Below are 19,935 nucleotides of genomic sequence, written 5' to 3'. Positions count from 1 at the left end.
TGCTATGGAGTTGGAAAAGTATATGACTTCCGTGGAGCTGAAAATCATGACTTTTAACCACACAGTGGTGAAAATTTGAAAAACAGGCCAATCATACTGACCATAGATTTATTTTTCCTCCTGGCCGATATAGAGAATTGGATGAGATGCAAATTATATAGTTCCTGAATCTGGGTGCACAATAAATGTAAATGCAGATGTGAGATGGAAGAGTGAGTGTGCCGCTTGAGTGCATGGCGACAGAGAAGTAGTGAATATAAAATATGTCCTCTGGCTATGAAGTACAGTTCATAGGGCTTAAAATTTAAAGCATTCCAAGAGATGTTTCTGATTGAATATATCCACCGAAGAAGAATTCATTCCTATTTGGTACTATAATCAAACAGTTTTTATTTGGAAGGTTTTAATAATGACTAAATGTCTACGGAGATTCTCAGTCATCCAGGTCATAGTTGAAAAAGCACCTTTGGGTTTATAATGACTAGAATCTCTCTTCTTGCAACTCGTGGCACGACAAAACCGCGCTCGTCAAAATAGCGGTGATAAAATCGCGTCGCTAAAGCCGCGACGTCATCACCGCCGCGACAACAGCGCGGCGACAGAAAGCGGATTTAAATTAAGGTAAGGGTTAGGATTAGGTTTAGGGGTTTGTTTTAGGGTTAGGTTTAGGGTTAGGTTTAGGGTTAGGTTTAGGATGCTGAGTGCTTGGGAATGCGCAGATTTGCCCTCCACAATTATGTCATCGCGGTAGGGTCGCGTTTTTCCTTAGTGCTTCGAACGGCGCGAATTAGTCTTCACGCTTATGTCTCCACGGATAAGGGCTTCGCGGATTTGTGGTGGAACCCTTGCAACTTAAAGCCATTGTTCTCCACCCTTCATTATGGGATACAGATAGTTCTCGTTTAAGCACCATTGGGATCAGAACTCCCTTGCTAAGCAACTCTAACATTAAGCAAGACATGTGACTGAAGGGCTACAACCCGAGGCGGGTTGCTCCCAGTTGGGTCTGGATCAGGCGAACTGGTAATAGCGGTGGTGGGAGGCTTCGCCCACCTGCCAAGCGGCACTTGTGGTAGCGCGCCCAAAACAGTAGTAAAAAAATTGGCAACCTACCACTGCTTTAAGTGTCACTTCTGCTGCTACAGCTGTTCTTTTTTTAAAAAGTTTTTTTTGATACATCTCATTGCGTGAATGGTTTGATTCCTTGGTGTCATACAGTTCAGTACAAATAAACATAACTGTATTTTTCCTAATAATTACATTTCCTTTTCCTTTTTAGTTTTACCAACACATAACTTCTACTATCATCCTTCAATTTTAAACCTTCTCATAGTTCTGCCATATGTTGTATCATCTTAACATCTGTTTTTACTGTTTCCCCCCTCTTATTTCTACCTCTATTTTAGTCCCTTTTTCTCTCCTTCCCCTATCATTCTAATATTCAAAGATGTGATCCTTCTTTTTTTCCCTTTTTTCAATATTTCAATATGCACTTCTAACATCATTCATGATCTTTCAAGCATTTAATTATATTCAATCACATTTTAACCTATTAAAATTTTCCCAACCCTTCAATCCTTATGATTCTGCTATTAACACTCTTGTTTTCATTGAAATATGTTCTTTCTTTGTCTAATCTCAAATTACTTAATCCTAGCTTTTCACTGTTGACCATTTTTTTATACATATTTAATAATGCCCTTATACAAATTCCTTTTATCTAATTTACAAAGTATTTTTCCACCTATATAATTCTAATAATAATATACATTACATTACTTCCTTACTAATATATATTCAAAAATGATTTTTATCTCTTACACCAAATACAAAGTAGTTATCCAACATATAATTCTAATATCCATACACATTGTTAAAATACTTTCATAAAGTATTTTGCTTTACATTCCTTTTTCCCTTTTCCCGCATCTTTCATCCAAATTTTTAATCTTCTTTTTTGGGGGGGGGGGAAGGGTTGTCTCCCATACACTTCTTTTAATTATTTTATTTCACCTACTTTTGAATCTGTATTATAATTATGCCCTTCGCCCTTTCCCCCCACTGTAGTTCTATGGCTACCTATTCTAACCCCTTTTTCTTTTCTCAGTGGTCTTCCTGATTCTCCCATTTCCTTTTCACATCTTTTAGAATATTTCCCTTCTGTTCTGTCCCTTGTTCACCATCAATTTTACCAGTATCTTCTTGTTGTCTTCTTCTTGTTGATTTCCCGAGTCTACTGTCTCCTCTGCTCTTTCTAGTGATTCCATTCTTTCCTCATTGTCCTATTCTTTACTTGTTATTCTTTGTATTATATTTTTCAATTTTTGATCTATACAACCAATTTTTTCCTTCATCTCATTGTGTTGTTCTTTTATAAAATCTTTAATGTCCTGTACATCAGCTCCATTTCATTGTCTCCACTTGCTTCCATTTTTCAGTCAATCCAATTTAAGAAAAGAAACTAGGGATTTGTCCACGCCTCTTCCAACTACTTTAATTTTCTCAATATTCAGGATCACTTGGCTAAAGGTCTTGTTTATTATTTACAGTAATTTTAAAGTAAATACTTTAAATACTTTAAGTAAATACTTTACTTAAATGTAAAAGATCCCAAAGTTGTACAGCTCTCTTTTTAGCAGCAGATGGTGCTCAAAATTCAACTTGGCACTGCCTCTTTGCGTAATGCTGATAATCCAATTTTAATTATTTTAAATTATAAATCCAGTAGAAGGGCAACATTTATAATTATAAAAAATAAGCTCCAGATAGAATTCCCTTATTTTTTAAAATACCTTTTCAATACCATGCCTTCACTTTGAGAGTTCAGCTTTTCTTCGTTTTCTTAAAAAAAAAAAGTCTTCTTAAATCTTCTGATTTTTTTTAAAGTGCTTATTCCACCGCTAGCCAATAGTTCCAATATGCTTCCCCTTGAATTTCTCGGGGTCACCTTTCAACAAAAAATATTCTCTTACCAGTTCACAAGCCACTCATTTCTCTACTCCTCACAGTCCTAGGTTTTCAGGCTGCCTTCGGCTTGATGGCAGCCATGTTTGTTGCCGCTGGTCTCTGTTGTCGGCTGAGGGGGCTTTCCTAGTCAGGGAGGGGAGATGGTCCCCCTTTGCTTCGCTACTCCTCCAGAGTGGTTATGGTCCAAAATTGGACCCTCCGATAAGGAGAGGTTGGAGGTGGTTGCGGAGTTCGCGGACCAGGCTTCCGATGGCTTGGGAAGTACAACTGGAAGTTTCTCCTTAAGCTGTTCTTAAGCAAGACATCACAACTTGCAATTTTACTGCCAGCTTCTTCATTGATTCTGCTTGTCAGAAATCAACTGTAAAATACACAAATTGATTACATGACAGTGGAATACTGCAACAGTTGTAAATGCCTGTTGTTTGCAAAGTGTTTGAATCTTGTTCAGATGACCACAGGGATGCTTTGCAAGGACCGTTTGCCATAAAGTGGAGTTGTAACTTCAGAATGGTCACTAAATGGTCGCTAAATAGAGCAGCTGTTAAGCAAGGTCTACCTGTAATAGACAGTAAGTTGTGGTACTTCTTCATGTACTTGAAGAAGTACTTGCTCTTCTATTACCCCTCTTTTTTGTAAAGGCAAATTTATATCCAGTTTCCTCAGTTTTACTCCTAAGACTTAGTTTGAAATTTGTGTAATAAGCTCAGGAAGAGGATAAATAGTTATCTGTCAGAAGTAGTGTAACTTGATTTTCTGCACCAGTCCTTCCTCGGACTGACCACTCTGCATCTGATAAAGTGAGCTGGAACTTACAAATACTTAGATTTTAAATAAAATTAGTTATTTGGAAGAGGTTCTACCATACTCCTGATATTTTCCACCATAGATTAACATAATTCTCCTCTTACAAATCACCAAGCAGAAGATGTTTATTAAATAAGTCCATACGGCCACCCAACTGACAGTGACGCCAGGTAGCCTACAGCAATAAAAAGCTGCAATAGCAATAGCACTTAGACTTATATACTGCTTCTTAGTGGTCTACATCCCTCTCTAAGCCGTTTATTGTCAGCATATTGTCCCCAAGAATCTGGGTCCCCATTTTACTGACCTTAGAAGGATGGATGTTTGAGTCAACCTTGAGCTGGTCAGGATTGAATTCACAACACAACACACACACAACACACACATTTAAGGAGATAAAATTCCCTTTCCAACTCTATAATGTGAATAAATAAATATGAACAGAATTGGCTGAGCCTGAAATTGGTATAAACATTTTTTTCGATGTGCCTCTGCTATGTAAAGTATTTACTTCTTTAGCATAAATATAACACACTGATATTTTCCAATCATTTACACAGTGTTGTTCCATATTTGTTGACCTAGAGCTAAAGAACTAAGTGCCTCTTTTTTTTTGCTATTTTAAATGTTTCAGTCAATATTTCTTCAGTACATGGTACTGTCCTTCAATTTTCAGTGGAATTTGTTTCTGAATGTATTCTTGCTTTACAAATGTTTAAAGTAACATTTGTAAAGAGTTGCAGTAGTCTGTCTATCTTCCTTTAATCTCACTTCCCTCTTTCACTCTTCTTCCATGGTTTTATTTATGTATTTTTATCTTACCACTGCATTTTCCATGATTTTATTGATAGCCATTCATTAGTTATATATTCTGCCTTTATTTTGTATAACTCAAGCCAATGTACATAATGCTGTTTTCTCCATAACAATCCTATGAGATAGAGAGGTTGAAAGAAAGTGATTATTTCAATGTCCAAGTAGTTTCTGTGTCTAATAATTGACGAGTATTCTTGTTGGACTGGTTTCGTCCAACACTTTTAACTTCAACCTTCATGAATATCTACATGACTTTCTTAAAATATTTTTAATCTGTAAAATATCTGATGACAGTTTTTTGTTTTAGTATTTTTTGATTTATTGATCACCTTCATGGAGGACATGCATGTGTGAGGGAGGCAACCTAGCTAGGGAACAACCTCCAAAATCTCATCTAGAATCAGGAATTGGTAAACCATTTCTGTATTATTGCTGTATGGCTGTGGCTGCTAAGCCTATAATGAAATGCTGTTGTGATTTCCAACAAACTGGTCTTTCGATTACATTGGAAAAGTTTTTTGAAATTACAAGCTTGACAAGTGAGTAGTTGAATTTAATTCCTTTCTACCTGCTTAGTTTAGGAATACAGCTAAAGGACCTTCAAAAGACTACAGCTTCTTTTTATTATTTAGGAGAAAAGTGAAGCAGCTAGTAAATTGCTTTCTCACAGGCATGGGAAACTTTGATTTATTATAGTATTGCTTCAGTGTAGTTCAATCTGGAAATACCCTCCTTGCCACCTTATTAATTTTTGCCTTGTAAATCATCTTTATTATTCTTCCTGGAAAAAAATAAGCCGTGATTTAGTTATGACAGGTTTGAAACTGCTTAGCAGGCCCCAGAAATAAATGAAACAGGGTTTTAAGCTGTTTGAGGCTCTTTTTGGTAGAATTTGCACTGGTTCTGTTTTAGGTTTTCGGCTGTATAAAAGTAGGAGGAAACTTTGATTTTGGTACACCCTTTTCAATTGAAAACTTTCATTTCTGTGCACTCAATAATTAATTGTGGAAAAGAAAATATGAAAATGTTGATGCTTTGAGACATAAAATTTATGAATAGCATGCATTCTCCCCTCCCCTCACTGAACTGGTTTATCATGTTAAAATATGCACCCAGTTTCTGAAAAAGTGATGGTTTTTGGAGGCTGTTTGATATCTACTCTCATCTTAGAACTGTCTGGATGTTAGGAACAAGAACCTAATATAAAGAATTCTCCATTTGGCAACCAACATGTCTTACAGGCAATCCTTGACTTATGATCACAATTGAGCCCAACATTTCCATTGCTAAACAAGAATTGAATTTTGTCCCATTTTATAACCTTGCTTGCAACAGTTGTTAAGTGAATCATTTCAATTGTTAAGTTAATAATATGGTTGTAAAATTAATTTGGCTTCTTCCTTGACTTTGCTAATCAGAAGGATGCAAAAGGTGATCACAAGACTCCGGGACACTGCAACCTTCATAAATATATGCCAGTTGCCAAGCATCCAAATTTTGATCATGTGATCCTGAGGATGCTGCCATGATTGTAAGAGTGAAAAACAGACATAAGTCTCTCTTTTAATGCTATTATAACTCAAGCAGTCACTAAATGAGTGGTTGTAAGTCAAGGACTGTCTGTATTTTTAGTGTATCATGCAGCTCCATAATAAAATAAACAATTTAACTTTAGTAGAACAATAGATAGTACTCATGAATGAAGAAAAACATACATGTCCCCGGATAATGTTGCAGGATCCAATCTGGGTCAGTCACCAGGACTAGAGCTTTTGGACTCATGCTGGAGCCCTGACGAGGGTCCTGTTTTCAAGGCTTCAGTCACTTCCCTGGCTGTTTTTGTTCCCTGCATGGATTGCCCCTGTAACTATGTAATCACCAGATTGCAAGAACACAAACGAGCAATCAGACGAGAAGACCTGAACTCATTGGTAGCCTCACACTGCAATGAACAAGGACACACATTCAGTTTTGCAGATTGTTGGATAAGCAGGCACAAAAACAGCCAAGAAAGAGATTGAAGGCCTGGTAAACAGGCCCTTTGTCAGTCAACAGGTGTACTGATTTACCACCAGCATATCAAGTATTTAAAAGGTGATGGGTGGGCACAGGGGTGGGTTTCTTGCCCCGTTCCAACCGGTTCGGTTGGAACGGGGCCGGCGGCACCCTCGTGCACGCGCGCAGCGCACGCATGCGTACTAGCGTCTGTGCGATGCTTCAGCTGCTCCTGGAGGATTGCGCAAGTGCTGTATGCATCCTGCGCATGCGTGGAAGCGCAGAACTCATCAAAACCGGGTAAGGAACGCGGGTGGGCGAGTGGGCCCTTCACCGTTCCCGGAAGTTACTTACTTCCGGGTTCGCCGACCAACCGGTTCGCGGGGACCGCCGCGAACTGGTTGAAACCCACCCCTGGGTGGGCAGTACAATCAAACACCAGCTAATGACTTAAAAGCAAGCCCCATATCAACACCCCAATCAACATCTAAAAAGCCACATACAGAAATCATCTTGCTGGTGACTCCTTAATGCTAATCTGTCTCAGTTGGAGTCAGTTAACATAAATAGAAATATCCTTGTGACACCATGATCAACTACAAGACACTATTAGTTGTTTAGTAATGATCAGATTCACTGAACTGATAATGAAAAAAAACCTTGTAATCAAGTTACAAGAGAATATGTCTGAACATATAATAATAGAACAAGTTAAAATACTGTAGTACAATTCCAGGTATGTATGGTTTAGAGCTGACTATTTGCTATATAAAAACAACTCTGCTTTTGTTTATGCCTCAACTTCCATAAACCTGTAATCCTCAAAATGTCTTTTAATGTTAGTCCAGATAACTTTAGATACTATAGATGGATAGGCAATGACTATGAAGGACAAAAGGGAGAGCTGCTACTGTGGCAGCATTCAGATAAGCAGGGCTTGAACTCCAGTTGAAGAAAATAACTTGAGGAAGCACTTTGAAATTTACAAGATTGATGTCAGCCCAACAAGATAGACCAGGATAAGAAACCAATGCCATATATACAGAGAGATGAAGAGTCTACTCACCTTTGTTAAAATGCCAAATTTTTGAAAATTAGTAAAAAATTAGACCAAGTATCACTTCAGATTTTTCCACCTTTAATGTAACATATAAGATCTACAATTCAATTGAAAAATAAATTGAAATCTTTTAGAAGGAAAAATAACAACAAGAAACGTACAATAACAATCACTAAATGAATGGTTGTAAGCCGAGGACTACCTATAATGTTTTTAGGCATTTTCTGTATAATTTCTTTAGCGTAGAAAATAAATAATGTTTAAAGAAAGAACTAAAGAAAGTTTATCACTTGATAAAGCAAAAGTGAGAGCCAGTGTGTTGGAATGGTTAAAGTATCAGGTTGGAAAGAAAGAGACCATGAGTTTTTGTCCTGATTTAGGCATAGAGCCAGCTGGGTGACCTTGGGCTTAGGAAGTCTCACAGACTTAGGAAAGAGACAATGGCAAATCACTTGTGAAAAATCTTGCCAGGAGAACTGCCGGGATTAGTCCAAGCAGTTGCCAGGAGTCAACAGTGTTTCAAAGGCACCTTTCCTCTCTCACCCCCCAATCCCAAAGTAAATGGGATATTTGAAATCAGTTGCTATTTTATCAAGTCTCTTCATAATTGCATTCTGTGTGTTGTTGGGCTAAGGCAATGGTTCTCAACCTGTGGGTTGTGACTCCTTTGAGGGTCTAACGATCCTTTAACAGGGGTCGCCTAAGACCATCCACCTCCACTGGTGTCACTCATGCTCAGAAGCGGGTCCTGAAGAAGCAGGTACATGAAGAGCGCTGGGTGGTGAAGCAGCCTTCTCCCAGCTCCGGCGCAACCTAGAAGCCACCCTGCCTGGTCTCCATGCCAGGAAAAGGCTGAGGCGCTGAAGGAGGAGAGAGATGGGTTCTTCTGGGTGGCAGATCAGCTTCGGCTCCAACGGAAGTCCAAAGCGAGCATGGTCAGCGGTGCCGCTTCAGCCCAGCTGTCTGCACAGGAGCTCGAAGGCGCCCAGAGAGCAGGAGACCAGCAGGGCAGTTGGGCCACCCGCTTCAGCCAGCAGGACGGGCTCTCGCCCAGACAGGCGCATGCTGGGATTCAAGCCACCTAGGGCCTGAACGCTGCCTTTGCCACCCCTGCCGCCGGTCCTGTCCTGTGGGCTAAACTGAGCTCAGAGGCTTTTTGGCCCCTGGGAAGGGCTGGCAGGAGAGGCTGGAGGGGAGGACAGGCCCTGCCCACCCATTCCTTCTGTCCCGAGGAATTCCACTCAGGATGGAAGCCCAGTTCGATGTAGCTTAAGCCTCCGTTTAAAATCCCATTTAAAGGGCAACTTCTTAATCTGCGTGAAAAAAAGAAAGAAGGAAGAAGAAAGAAAGAAGGAAAGAAAGAAAAGGGAGGGAAGAATGGAAAGAAAGAAAGAAGAAAAAGGAGGGGGGAATGGAAAGAGAAGAAAGAAAGGAAAGGGAGGGGAAATGGAAAGAAAGAAAGAAGAAAAGGGAGGGAGGAATGGAAAGAAAGAAAGAAGAAAAGGGAGAAAGGAAAAAGAAAGAAAGAAAAGAGGGAATGGAAAGAAAGAAAGAAGAAAAGGGAGGGAGGAATGGAAAAAAGAAAGAAGAAAAGAGGGAGGAATGGAAAGAAAGAAAGAGAAAGAAAGAAAGAAAGAAAACTGGGTAGGTGGGTGGGTGGAACGGAATGTTAAAAGTAAACTTAATAAAGTGAAACTCATGTAAACCACGAACTGCTGCTGGAGGCAGGCAGGCAGGTTGTTTTATCCTGGAATATCCCAGCTAGGCTGATCTTCTCCCAAACCAAGATTGGCAGATTAATCACTATGCTTTAATTATGTTCAATTTGTAATAATGAAAATACATCCTCCATATCAGATATTTACATTACAATTCATAACAGTAGCAAAATTACAACGAAAATAATTTTATGGTTGGGGTCACCAGAACATGAGGAACTGGGTTGCAGCATTGGGAAGGTTGAGAACCACTGGGCTAAGGGATCCAGAATAGAAACTGATGCATGGAAATATATTGCTGAGCTATGGTAGGTTGCAGGGGAAGGAAATTATCTTACTGAGATTTCTGAGCTCCTACTGATATCCTGGAAGCGAAACTCCTCATGCTCTAGGTAGGTGACAATAATTTGAGTAATAATAGAAATTAATATTTTTCAAAGCAAATTAACAAAGTATAAGAAAACAGCAAGCTATTTTTCCTCCTTATGATTAATATTAAAATAATAAATTACGCATATCATCCTTAACCATCAGTGCTCATCTGATCAGAACCTCTGAGTTATTTAGATGAGCTGCCAGAGGGATGGATTTTCAGAGTAAGGGATTGTTTGCCAAAGGATATCTTGATCTCAGCTCTTTCTTCAATGTCTGGTACAAAAACAGCATGTGATGCACATGCAGTAGTTGATTTTTGACACTGAACAGAAAAATTAATGCATGTGCTAGGTAAGCAAAAGTACTCAGTTCCGTTATTTTAAAAAAAATAATGCCTGCTTACTATGAACTGATGGTACTATTTCTTTTACAAGGTTTAGAAAGTATTGCGCTGCTTTTTAACATTTGAGCCTTGAATTGAATGAATCAGGAGGGTGGTGATCATGTATCTGACAAAATCTTGAATAAGATAATCAAGCAAAGGATTTATGAGCATCTAGAAATAGATGATTTTTAGAAGCCAGCTCGGAACGGTTTAGGTCCATATGGACCAGAGGTGGGTTCCTATCAGTTCGCACCTATTCGGTAGAACTGGTTCGTCAAATCTACCGAACCGGTTAGAAGAGGTTCCACAAGTGGACCCGGAAAGCAGGCCACACCTACAGAAGAGTTTCCAAAAATTTTTGAAACCCACCACTGGTCCTTGGATATGATTATTCTACACTATCATGTTCATATTTATACAACTCAGTGCCTCTGTGAAAGGTAAGGATAACTACTGCGTTTGTGGTGCAATCAGAACATTGCCTGTGTTGAAGTTGTTTTAACGCAAACCAAAGATGCCCTTTAAAAATCAAGTTTACATCATATTCTTATGCATGCCAGTACTGTGTGTGAGGTAATTTAAGGTGGTTCTGACAAGTGTCATTGGCATCTTCATATCTGGTCACATGGGCGGCAAGCCACTCCCATCTGGTCACATGGGCGGCAAGCCACTCCCACAAAGGAGGCCACACCCACAGAGTAGGTTTGAACAATTTTTGAAACCCACCACTGAGATGGACCATCCAGTGGCAGAAATTTGACTGCGATCTCGGAGCACCAAGATTGCATGTCGTGCCGTCGCGACATCAGCACTCCTCCTCTCCAAATATACTTCTATTGCTTTTTCCCTCTTGCATTTAATGACAATATTTTCATTTTGGTTGTAATTCCCTGTATTTTTCTTAAAGCTATATAAATGCTTCACTTATCAGATATCTGCTGCCTTTATTTCTGTGTTTAATAAGCAGTTTCTACCTTCTTGGTATAGTAATTGTATCCATAGGCTAGTATTTATTTTAGTCAGGAATGGTATGGTCTTTTCTCGTAAAACAAAAGTATTCTTGTAAGAATATTAATAAGACGAGTGTATCAGCAGTTGTGGGTATCATCATGCTTCTAAATGGCACATATGGAACTCCAAAGTTAAACAGTCTTCCTTTTTGAGAAAGAGAGATTCTTCTGTTTTTTTCTGAATAATATCCTTTCAGACATTTGAAGACTATAATCATAGCTGTTGTTAGTCCACTCTTGTGACCACTTAAGATGCTGGGCTGTGATAGACTTTGGCTACAGAAAAACTGGAATTATTACTTCTCATGATTTAGAATGGATATTTTTATTGATATAACCTAAAATTTCACCACGTATGCATAGTGCCTAAAGAGATTGCTGATCCTTGTGGAATTCAGCTGTTGAAATTTAAAGAAAATTTTATTCCTTATCAGACCTTCTCAGTTCTGTAGCTTTTAGAATTTGCCTGTAGCATATAATAGTTGAGTTTAATGCTTTCTGTATAAACATTGCCTGCCTATGCTTTTCCTGTGTAAGAGTTTTTAGAGAAAATGAGTCTCCTACAAGCCAATAATTCATATTATTGTCAACACCAGACTTTTTTTGTTAACTGAAATATTACATTTTTTTCAATCATAGGCTAAAAACTTAGACTTCCGCCGAAAGTGGGACAAAGATGAATATGAGAAGCTTGCAGAGAAACGGCTTACAGAGGAAAGAGAGAAGAAAGATGGTTAGTAGTATGCTGACTATGCAGTGCATGTCTCCATTTCATTAGTAGTTGCTAATTCAGTTTGTAGAATGAGATGCAAAAGACAACATTTCAGAGGGAAGGTTTGGCTCCCCACAGTCACCTTGTAGGGGAGATGGGCGGCATAATAGATGGATACATATCTAGCTAGCTAGACAGACAGCTAGACACTTCATGTTATGTTCTTTTAAAAATTGTAAAAAAATATTTCCTGTTTACTCATATTCAACAAATTAAGAAGTTAGGTTTATTTGATCTTAAGAGTTGAGGAAATTAAAATTAAGTGAAGAACTTTCTTGGGCAATAGAAGAAAAAATATTTACTGACTAAAATGAAGGTTTTATATTTCAAGGGTATACCAAATCATTTTATTTCTCTGTCTGTCTATCCTCATTAATTTTTTTAATTTATATTTTAGGCAAACCAGTGCAGCCTATCAAGCGTGAGCTTCTGCGGCATCGAGACTACAAAGTGGATCTGGAATCCAAATTGGGGAAAACTATTGTTATTACCAAAACTACTCCTCAGTCTGAGATGGGCGGGTAAGGTGATAGAGATTGTATCTGCTAATGTAGTAACATTTGATTAACAGAGAGGTTTAGCAACTAACCTTCCAGTACTCTTTTTTATAATGTATTTGGAAAGAGAGGGTAGGTGAATGAACAAAATGAAATGAATCTGAACCATCTCAAGGTTGATAATAGTAGCATCCCTTCAGATTGTGGATTGTACAATTTGTAAATATTTGAGATGGCTGTTGTTTACTCATTGAAATAATGAGTAATGAGTTTACACAGCTTTAGGAGAGACATTTGATTTACCCTTTTCTATCAGTAAATTATTTCATTTAACATAAGAACATAAGCAGTGCCCTGTTGGATCAGACCCATTGACCAGATAGCCCCGTGATGGTGAACCTATGGCACGCCTGCCAGAAGTGGCACACAGAGTCATCACCTTTTGCACTTTCGGGTTCCGGTGTGCTGGCAAACTGGTCTTCACATGCATGGGAGCGCAGGAAACCAGAAGAACAGCCGCTGGGTGTGCGTACTGGGAAGATGATATTCTGGTTTCCAGCTTGCACATGCACATTGGCCACCTGGTCTTCTGATTTCTGGTGTTCATGTGCGCACAAAGACCAGATGCCCCATGAGAATGCGTGTACTGGAAACCGGAAAATAATCTTCCCAGTGTGCACATGGACTGCTCTTCCGGTTTCCGGCGTGTGCCTGCGCACATGCACATACTCCCATTTCGGCACTCAGTGCTGAAAAGGTTTGCCAACACTAAGATAGCCCATTAGACTGTTTTCACAGTGACCAAACAGCTACACAAGGAATCCCACTAATCTTCCAGCTGATGGCCTTCAAAGCCAGTCACTGCCATTAAGGCTAAAAGTTATTGCTCCCCATGATTTCCATGAATTGATCCAACATTTTTTTTAAGCCAGCCAAACTAGCAACTTGCATAACATCCCATGGTAGCAAATTTCAAAGTTTAATTATGTGTTGTATTTAAAAAATTGGCAATGGAGATTCTCAGTCATTCAGGTCATGGTTGTCCCAAAGGTGCTTTTTCATGAGGCAACTGGGCTTCCTTGTTTTTCTTTGAATATGTTTTGCTTCTTATCCAAGAAGCTCCTTTGGCTCTGATTGGATAATGGGGAATGGAAAGATTTACATTTCTTGCAGACAGTTGGTCATTTGCATTCTTTTAGAGTAGACAGCCATTGAGGTCATTTGGAGGTTTATCTGTGTCCTTAGGTTCACCTGAGTAATTCAAATGGAACTGGTTTCTGTAGTCTGCAATTTTTTGGAAATCAGTTCATACTCCCACAGCTATCGAAGGGGGTTCAACCCAAAGTGCATAGCTAAATGTCTATGGATGAACCCCCTTCGAATGGTATATAAATTTAATAAAAATAAATAAGTGATATTTCAATGAAAGTCAGGATTAATAACTGCAACCAATTATCTGTCCTGCCCTTGAAAGTTTTGGCCACTGCAAATTATTTTCATTTGCCCTTGAGTAAATATGAGTAAATATGTCTTAAAATAATATTGAGCCAGTGTTATTCTACTGGCTTTTGCTACCAACATACTTACTTCTGAATTTGGTTCAAGAAGCTTATAATAACACATGAAGTTCCATATTCCAACATTTTTCTTACATTTTTTCTTTTTATATTATCCTATACACAGCATACTTCTGTTCTTCAGTTCAAGCCCTTTTCTTCCTGCTAGGTTCAGACAAAATTAGATCTATTTCACAAGAGATAAAACTTTTACATAAAGAATCTTCAAATTGTAAAATAAATTTGACCCTAAGATATATCATTCCTCTTCTCTCTACTGGCTTTTTGAGGAAAAAAATAAATCCCTTATCTTCTTTTTATTCTTTATTTTATAATTGTGATCCTTGTACTTGAAACATATAAGTAATGTGACTGCCCAGAACTCATAATTGACACCATAATTGGCAAAGGCAGGTTTTTCAATAAAAAGTGCCTCCTTGGCACAAAGTATATGCTTCTAGTAGTGGTTCTTGCTTTTCCCCTTAGTTTTCTTCTGACTACTAGTAGCAGCATGAGAAAGATTCAACTCTGAATTTCATTTCCTCTGATTTTTTTGTTCCTAATATTTTTTAATGAGTTCCATTTTTCCAAAGAGCCCTCGTATGTATATCAGAGTCCTTTGGTTTTGAAGAAGACATGGTGTTTATACAGTTCATCTCTGGATTTGGAGATGGCTCTCTAGTCCCAGTCTGGAAATGAAGAGTCTAGCACATTGAGGGCACTAAAAATCCATTGTTTTAGTAACTATGGGTGTTATTCTATGATTTCATGGTTATCTATCAAGTTTGGCAATCTTCAAAATTGATCGAGGTTTCATAGCATAGGGGTCGCCAGCAGGTTCTGTCAGCAGATGCAACTTTTAGTTCCCTTAGCTGGATGTCTCAGTAATGTTTTCTTTCATGGTGTGTTTGTAGCACTCAGCTGGTTGACTTCAAGGTCTCTTCCCAGATTCCAGCACACTTATAGAATAACTGGAGAGACATAAGGAGGTCATCCATTCTGATGACATTTCCCACTCATCTCATATAGACTCTGATAATTGAGACTCAATGGTTAGCAGTATGCTGACTATGCAATGCAGTCCATGGCTGGTGGACTCTGCATAATCCATAACCTCCAGGTTGGAGATACAGTCTTGCCACAAATGCCAAGAATGAAGCAGAGAGCACAGATGTGATACTTCTTCAGTTGTTTGATATGCTTTCAGTACAGGATCCACGACTCATGTCCATGTACGAGCCGAGGTGGTGCAGTGGTTAAATGCAGCACTGCAGGCTACTTCAGCTGATTGCAGTTCTGCAGTTTGGCTGTTCAAATCTCACCGGTTCAGGGTTGACTCAGCCTTCCATCCTTCTGAGGTGGGTAAAAGGAGGACCCGAATTGTTGTTGGGGGCAATATGCTGACTCTGTAAACCACTTAGAGAGGGCTGAAAGCCCTATGAAGGGGTATATAAGTCTAACTGCTATTGCTATTTGTTTATACTCATAACATTATGACATTACTCATGTCGTGGTTATCCAGGAGATAATGAATAACCACAGCTCTATAGACTTTTAGCTTTATATTCACTCGGGATTGTCATTAACATTGGTCTGTGATGTCGACACTGTGCATTCCCTATTGTCAGTGAGTAAATGTGGCCCAGTAATAACAGATGAGTCTGGCCCATCCACTGGATATGGAGAGTCAGGTTGCTCAGCCACACACAGATCCACACGATTGTGACGATAGAGAGTTCCTTCAACGTCCACTAGATAGGATTGTGGTGCCACCTGTTATATACAAATACCTGTTTTCCAGCAACCTGTTCGATCTCCAGGCAGCGGTCTCATACGGGTTTGTTGCCCAATATTCAATTCTGACAAATCTCTGACTGATTTGTCATATCTTGCCTTGAATACTTGTCTCTTAAGCCGTAACTTCTCTGGGACGCCTTGTATCACAGAGGGCTCAATCAACTTATTTGCCACTGGTAAGGAGGTCTTTAGTCTCCTTGACATCAGTCTCTGCAGCAGACTACACTCCATGCCCTCGGTTGGAATATTTCTCCAATATGGAATGGCCTTCCATGCACTTTGTGCTTTTTTGCATAAATTCTTAACAATCTTCACAGCTGATTCAGCTTTGCCATTAGCTTGTGGGTGATGTGGTGAGGAAGTCACATGCTCAAACTCCCACTCCGCAGCAAATTTCCCAAATTGAAGGCTTGCAAACTGAGAGCCATTATCAGAGATCACTTTATCTCATTGGCCATGACGTACAAACTGAGCCTTGCATCTCCTAATAGTAGTTTCAGCAGACAAGTCAGGAAGAAGTTCAATTTCCCAGAAGTCTGAATAATGATCAACTAATTATCAGGTACTCTTTTCCTGCATAGTTGAACAAATCTATACTGATGATCCGCCAAGGACATGAGGGTATTTCATGTCACATCATGGTTTCTTTTTGTTGCAAAAGTGCATATTCATTGCAAGTGGCACAATTACTAACAAAGCCTCTGATTTTGCATGTTAGGCCAGTAAAGAGTATCGCAAGCTTGTTTATAGCATGCCTCACCCCCAATGTGTCTTGAGTGTATGTGCAATAACATATCTGCTCTCAATAACTTTGGCACTATGACTCTTGGATCTTTGTACAAGATACCATTTTGTATGCTGATCTCATCTCTGAAAAACCAATATTCCCACACAATTGCAGGAACTGCCTCCTTCTCATCCACCCACCCACTCAGAACGATAGCATTCAATGCCTGTAAAGTTGCATCGGTATCTGTGTGCTGCAGGAGCTGACGTAGCCGCTGCTTAGTGACTTTGAAATAGTCTGCTTGATTGACTTCAGCAAAGAGGGATTGTTCCTGTTGCAACCAACAAACCATGTGATGCTTGTGCTCTCCTCTTGTAGCCCTCTGATGTAGCCCTGCTCAGGGTATCACTGATATACATTTCACATCCTGGTTTGTAGACAATGTTGAGATTATAATGCTGCAGTGTAAGCATCATGCTCTGCAAATGCTTGGGAGCATACCAAGCTGCCAATATAGCTATTGGCAGCTTGTGATCAGTTTCAGCTGTGATTGTATTCCAGCCATAAAGAGAATGATGGAAATTCTGGCAAGCAAATTCAATACTTAAACATTCCTTTTCAATTTGTGTGTAATTTAGCTCAGATGAAAGAGCCTGTGCACATATGCAGTTGGCTGACCTTCTTGCAATAGCAATAGCACTTAGACTTTGCAGTGCTCTACAACCCTCTCTAAGCGGTTTACAGAGTCAGCATGTTGCCCCCAACAATCTGGGTCCTCATTTGACCCATCGTGGAAGAATGGAAGGCTGAGTCAACCTTGAGCCTGGTGAGATTTGAACTGCCAAATTACAGGCAACAGGCAGTCAGCAGAGGTAGCCTGCAGTACTGCACTCTTAACCACTGCACCACCGTGGCTCAATAAGCAACATCTTAGGCCATTTTTGCTTAAGTCATTTTGAATTATAACAGGCTTTGTGACATCATGGTATTTCAATACTGGGGCATCACAGTATTTCAACACTGGGCAAGTAGTGAACAAGTGTTTTATCTCCTTTACTGCCTGGTCATGCTTGGGAAGCCAGTACCAAGCCGCATCTTTGTCCAGAAGACATCTCAATGGCTGACACACCTTAAAACCGATAAATCTGTGCATCAATTTGGCATTGGCAGTCAGTGGCATATCTACAATGGCTCTAATCGTATCTGGGTCAGCTTTTAAGCCATGTGAGAACAAGGAAATTGACTTCTTGTACCTTGAACTGCAATTTCTTTGCACTGAGCCTCAGCCTCACTTACCTACAGCAGTCTAGTAATGCTATGAGCTTCTCATCATGGTCATGCTCAGCTTCTTCATCTGTATCACAACAGCCAACTACAAGAATGTCATCAGCTATTGGCTCAATTCCACTGAGCCCACTTAATTCATGCTGCTTTTGTTGATACACCTCTGGTGTTACAGAGGCTCCAAAGGGTAGTTTGAGCCATCTCTTTCTGCCTCAAGGAGTCCAGAATGTGGTCATGTAGCTATTCTTTTCATCCAGTTTGCACTGTTAAAAGGGCATCTCTGGCATCAACAAGCAAGAAACCCCATGCTTTGGGTAGCTTGTGCAAAAGGTCATCAAGTGTTGGCAATAGGTAGTGTGACCATTTCAGGGCCATATTCAGAAACTTGGGATCAATGCAAATTCTGATCTTTTCAGGCTTCCAAATAACAACCATGTTGTTTATCCAATCAGTGGGCTCAGATATTGAAGTAATATGTCCCAAATTCTCTTGTAGCTCCACAATGAAGTACATGAATATTTCTTTCTGGGGAGTGGTAGGATTGGCCACGGGCTGCAGTAAACCTGGTATCTTGTCAGGGCATCTTTTTGCTGATGGGCAACTAGTCATATATTTCTCAATGTCCTTCATGCTCAGCCACCAAAATTGACGGTTGATGAGGTATTGGATTTTTACAAATCCAGTAGGTCCAGCTGTTTTGAAGTTGTGGCTCCGCTGAAGGATTAAGCTCCTCTGATTGGAAGGCACATAAAGTCTGGTGCCAGTTCAGGCCAGGTCATCCCTTAGTGTAAAATCCCCTTTATGGAGTTCAAACCATTCATCACCCAGTAGAGCGGTCCCTAACATCCAAGTCAGGTCCCCAGTCATTTGCAACTTGGGTTTTTTCTGTGCTCCTGTGATGGCAGGAGCTGCTGTTTGGTTGGATGGGATAATGCAGTTTATGACCTCCTCTCTGATGCTGTTATATTGGAATAGCCTAAGGGCATCGGCCAGGAAATTCTCCCCCCCCCCAGGCAAATAACGAAGGATGAAGTTAAAATGGTTGAAGTATTGGACCCACCACACTTGTTTAAGGGATAACCTCCGAGGAATTTTCAGTGCTTCTAGGTTTTTGTGGTCAGTCCAGACTTTGAACATGGTTTTACTACCCTCTAAGAACTGCCTCCACTGTACAGCATAAACTTCTTTCTCTCATACTGCCCATCTGCATTCCGCATTGGAAAGCTTTTGGGAGATCTAGGCATAGGGTTGCAGTGCCCCTTGTTTATAGTTTTGGAGAAGACCACTCCCATTGACATTGCTGGTGTCTGCTTTAATGATAAACTGCTCATCAGGGTCAAAGTGTTTGAGCATGGTCTTGACTGCAAAAAGACCCTTCAGCTTCTTGAAAGCTGCCTGACACTGCATAAACCATTGTAGGGTTGACTCAATTCCTCTTCCAGTCTACTGATGGATTCCATTTCTTTAGCCAAGTAAGCCCAAGCACCATCAATTCCGTCATGCCAGGTCCCATGATGAAACTGATGGTTTCCTGTGGGGCACTATCTTTAGTTCCATAGGCTCCATTAAGAATGTGGCCAGGCTTCCCCCTGTTAGGGTCCCCTCTAGTTGTGAAAATTCTATGGGGATTTTTAACTCCCTGAGACACATTCCCAGTCCCCACATGCCAGGGCTAACCAGGCATCTGCTACACCCAGCCCAACAAGGCAGTCATTATGCCCTTATGTTCCAAGGAACCAATCGTTAGTTCCACCCTGAGTAGCATCAGTATAATTGTCATACATATCAGGGGGTTGTTTTCTCCTCTGCTGTCGCTCGCTCTCCAGGGTGGTCTTGGCTCCCTTGGTTAGAGTTCCCTCACCATTGCCAGAGGATGGGGTGAACTCTATGACTTCCTTGCCTTTATGTTCCCCCTTTTCAGGTTTGGAGAACCTTCTTTCCCAATCCACTAAATCTATATTGTGCCAAAATTTTTGGCCCACGCTATCATGCATCCTTTAACTACTACTTCTTCCAATGTTACTTCTAATAAATATTTGTACATTTTTGTTATGAATTTATCTTCTTTTATTTGTTGTAATTCTGTGTATATTCCATATTCTTTTACATCTTTTTGGTACCTTGATTGTAGTTGAAAATATGGCCACCAATCTATATTTATATTTTGCT

The 19,935-nt window shown here is 39.9% G+C and overlaps 1 protein-coding gene across 1 annotated transcript in view; it reads left to right on the top strand.

The window, feature by feature from the left end:
- The window catches only part of ZMAT2 (zinc finger matrin-type 2), a 60,065-nt gene that overhangs the window by 3,135 nt on the left and 36,995 nt on the right, over positions 1-19,935 (top strand). Inside the window, exons 2-3 of the mRNA XM_032219293.1 lie at positions 11,773-11,866; positions 12,303-12,426. Of these exons, the coding sequence (XP_032075184.1) occupies positions 11,773-11,866; positions 12,303-12,426 (218 nt within the window). The remainder of the gene's footprint in view (positions 1-11,772; positions 11,867-12,302; positions 12,427-19,935) is intronic.

This window comes from Thamnophis elegans, chromosome 6, assembly GCF_009769535.1.
Source record: "Thamnophis elegans isolate rThaEle1 chromosome 6, rThaEle1.pri, whole genome shotgun sequence".
Lineage (NCBI taxonomy): Eukaryota > Metazoa > Chordata > Lepidosauria > Squamata > Colubridae > Thamnophis > Thamnophis elegans.
The sequence above is the reverse complement of the archived record's forward strand: the minus strand, read 5'-3'. Positions and strand labels throughout refer to the sequence as shown.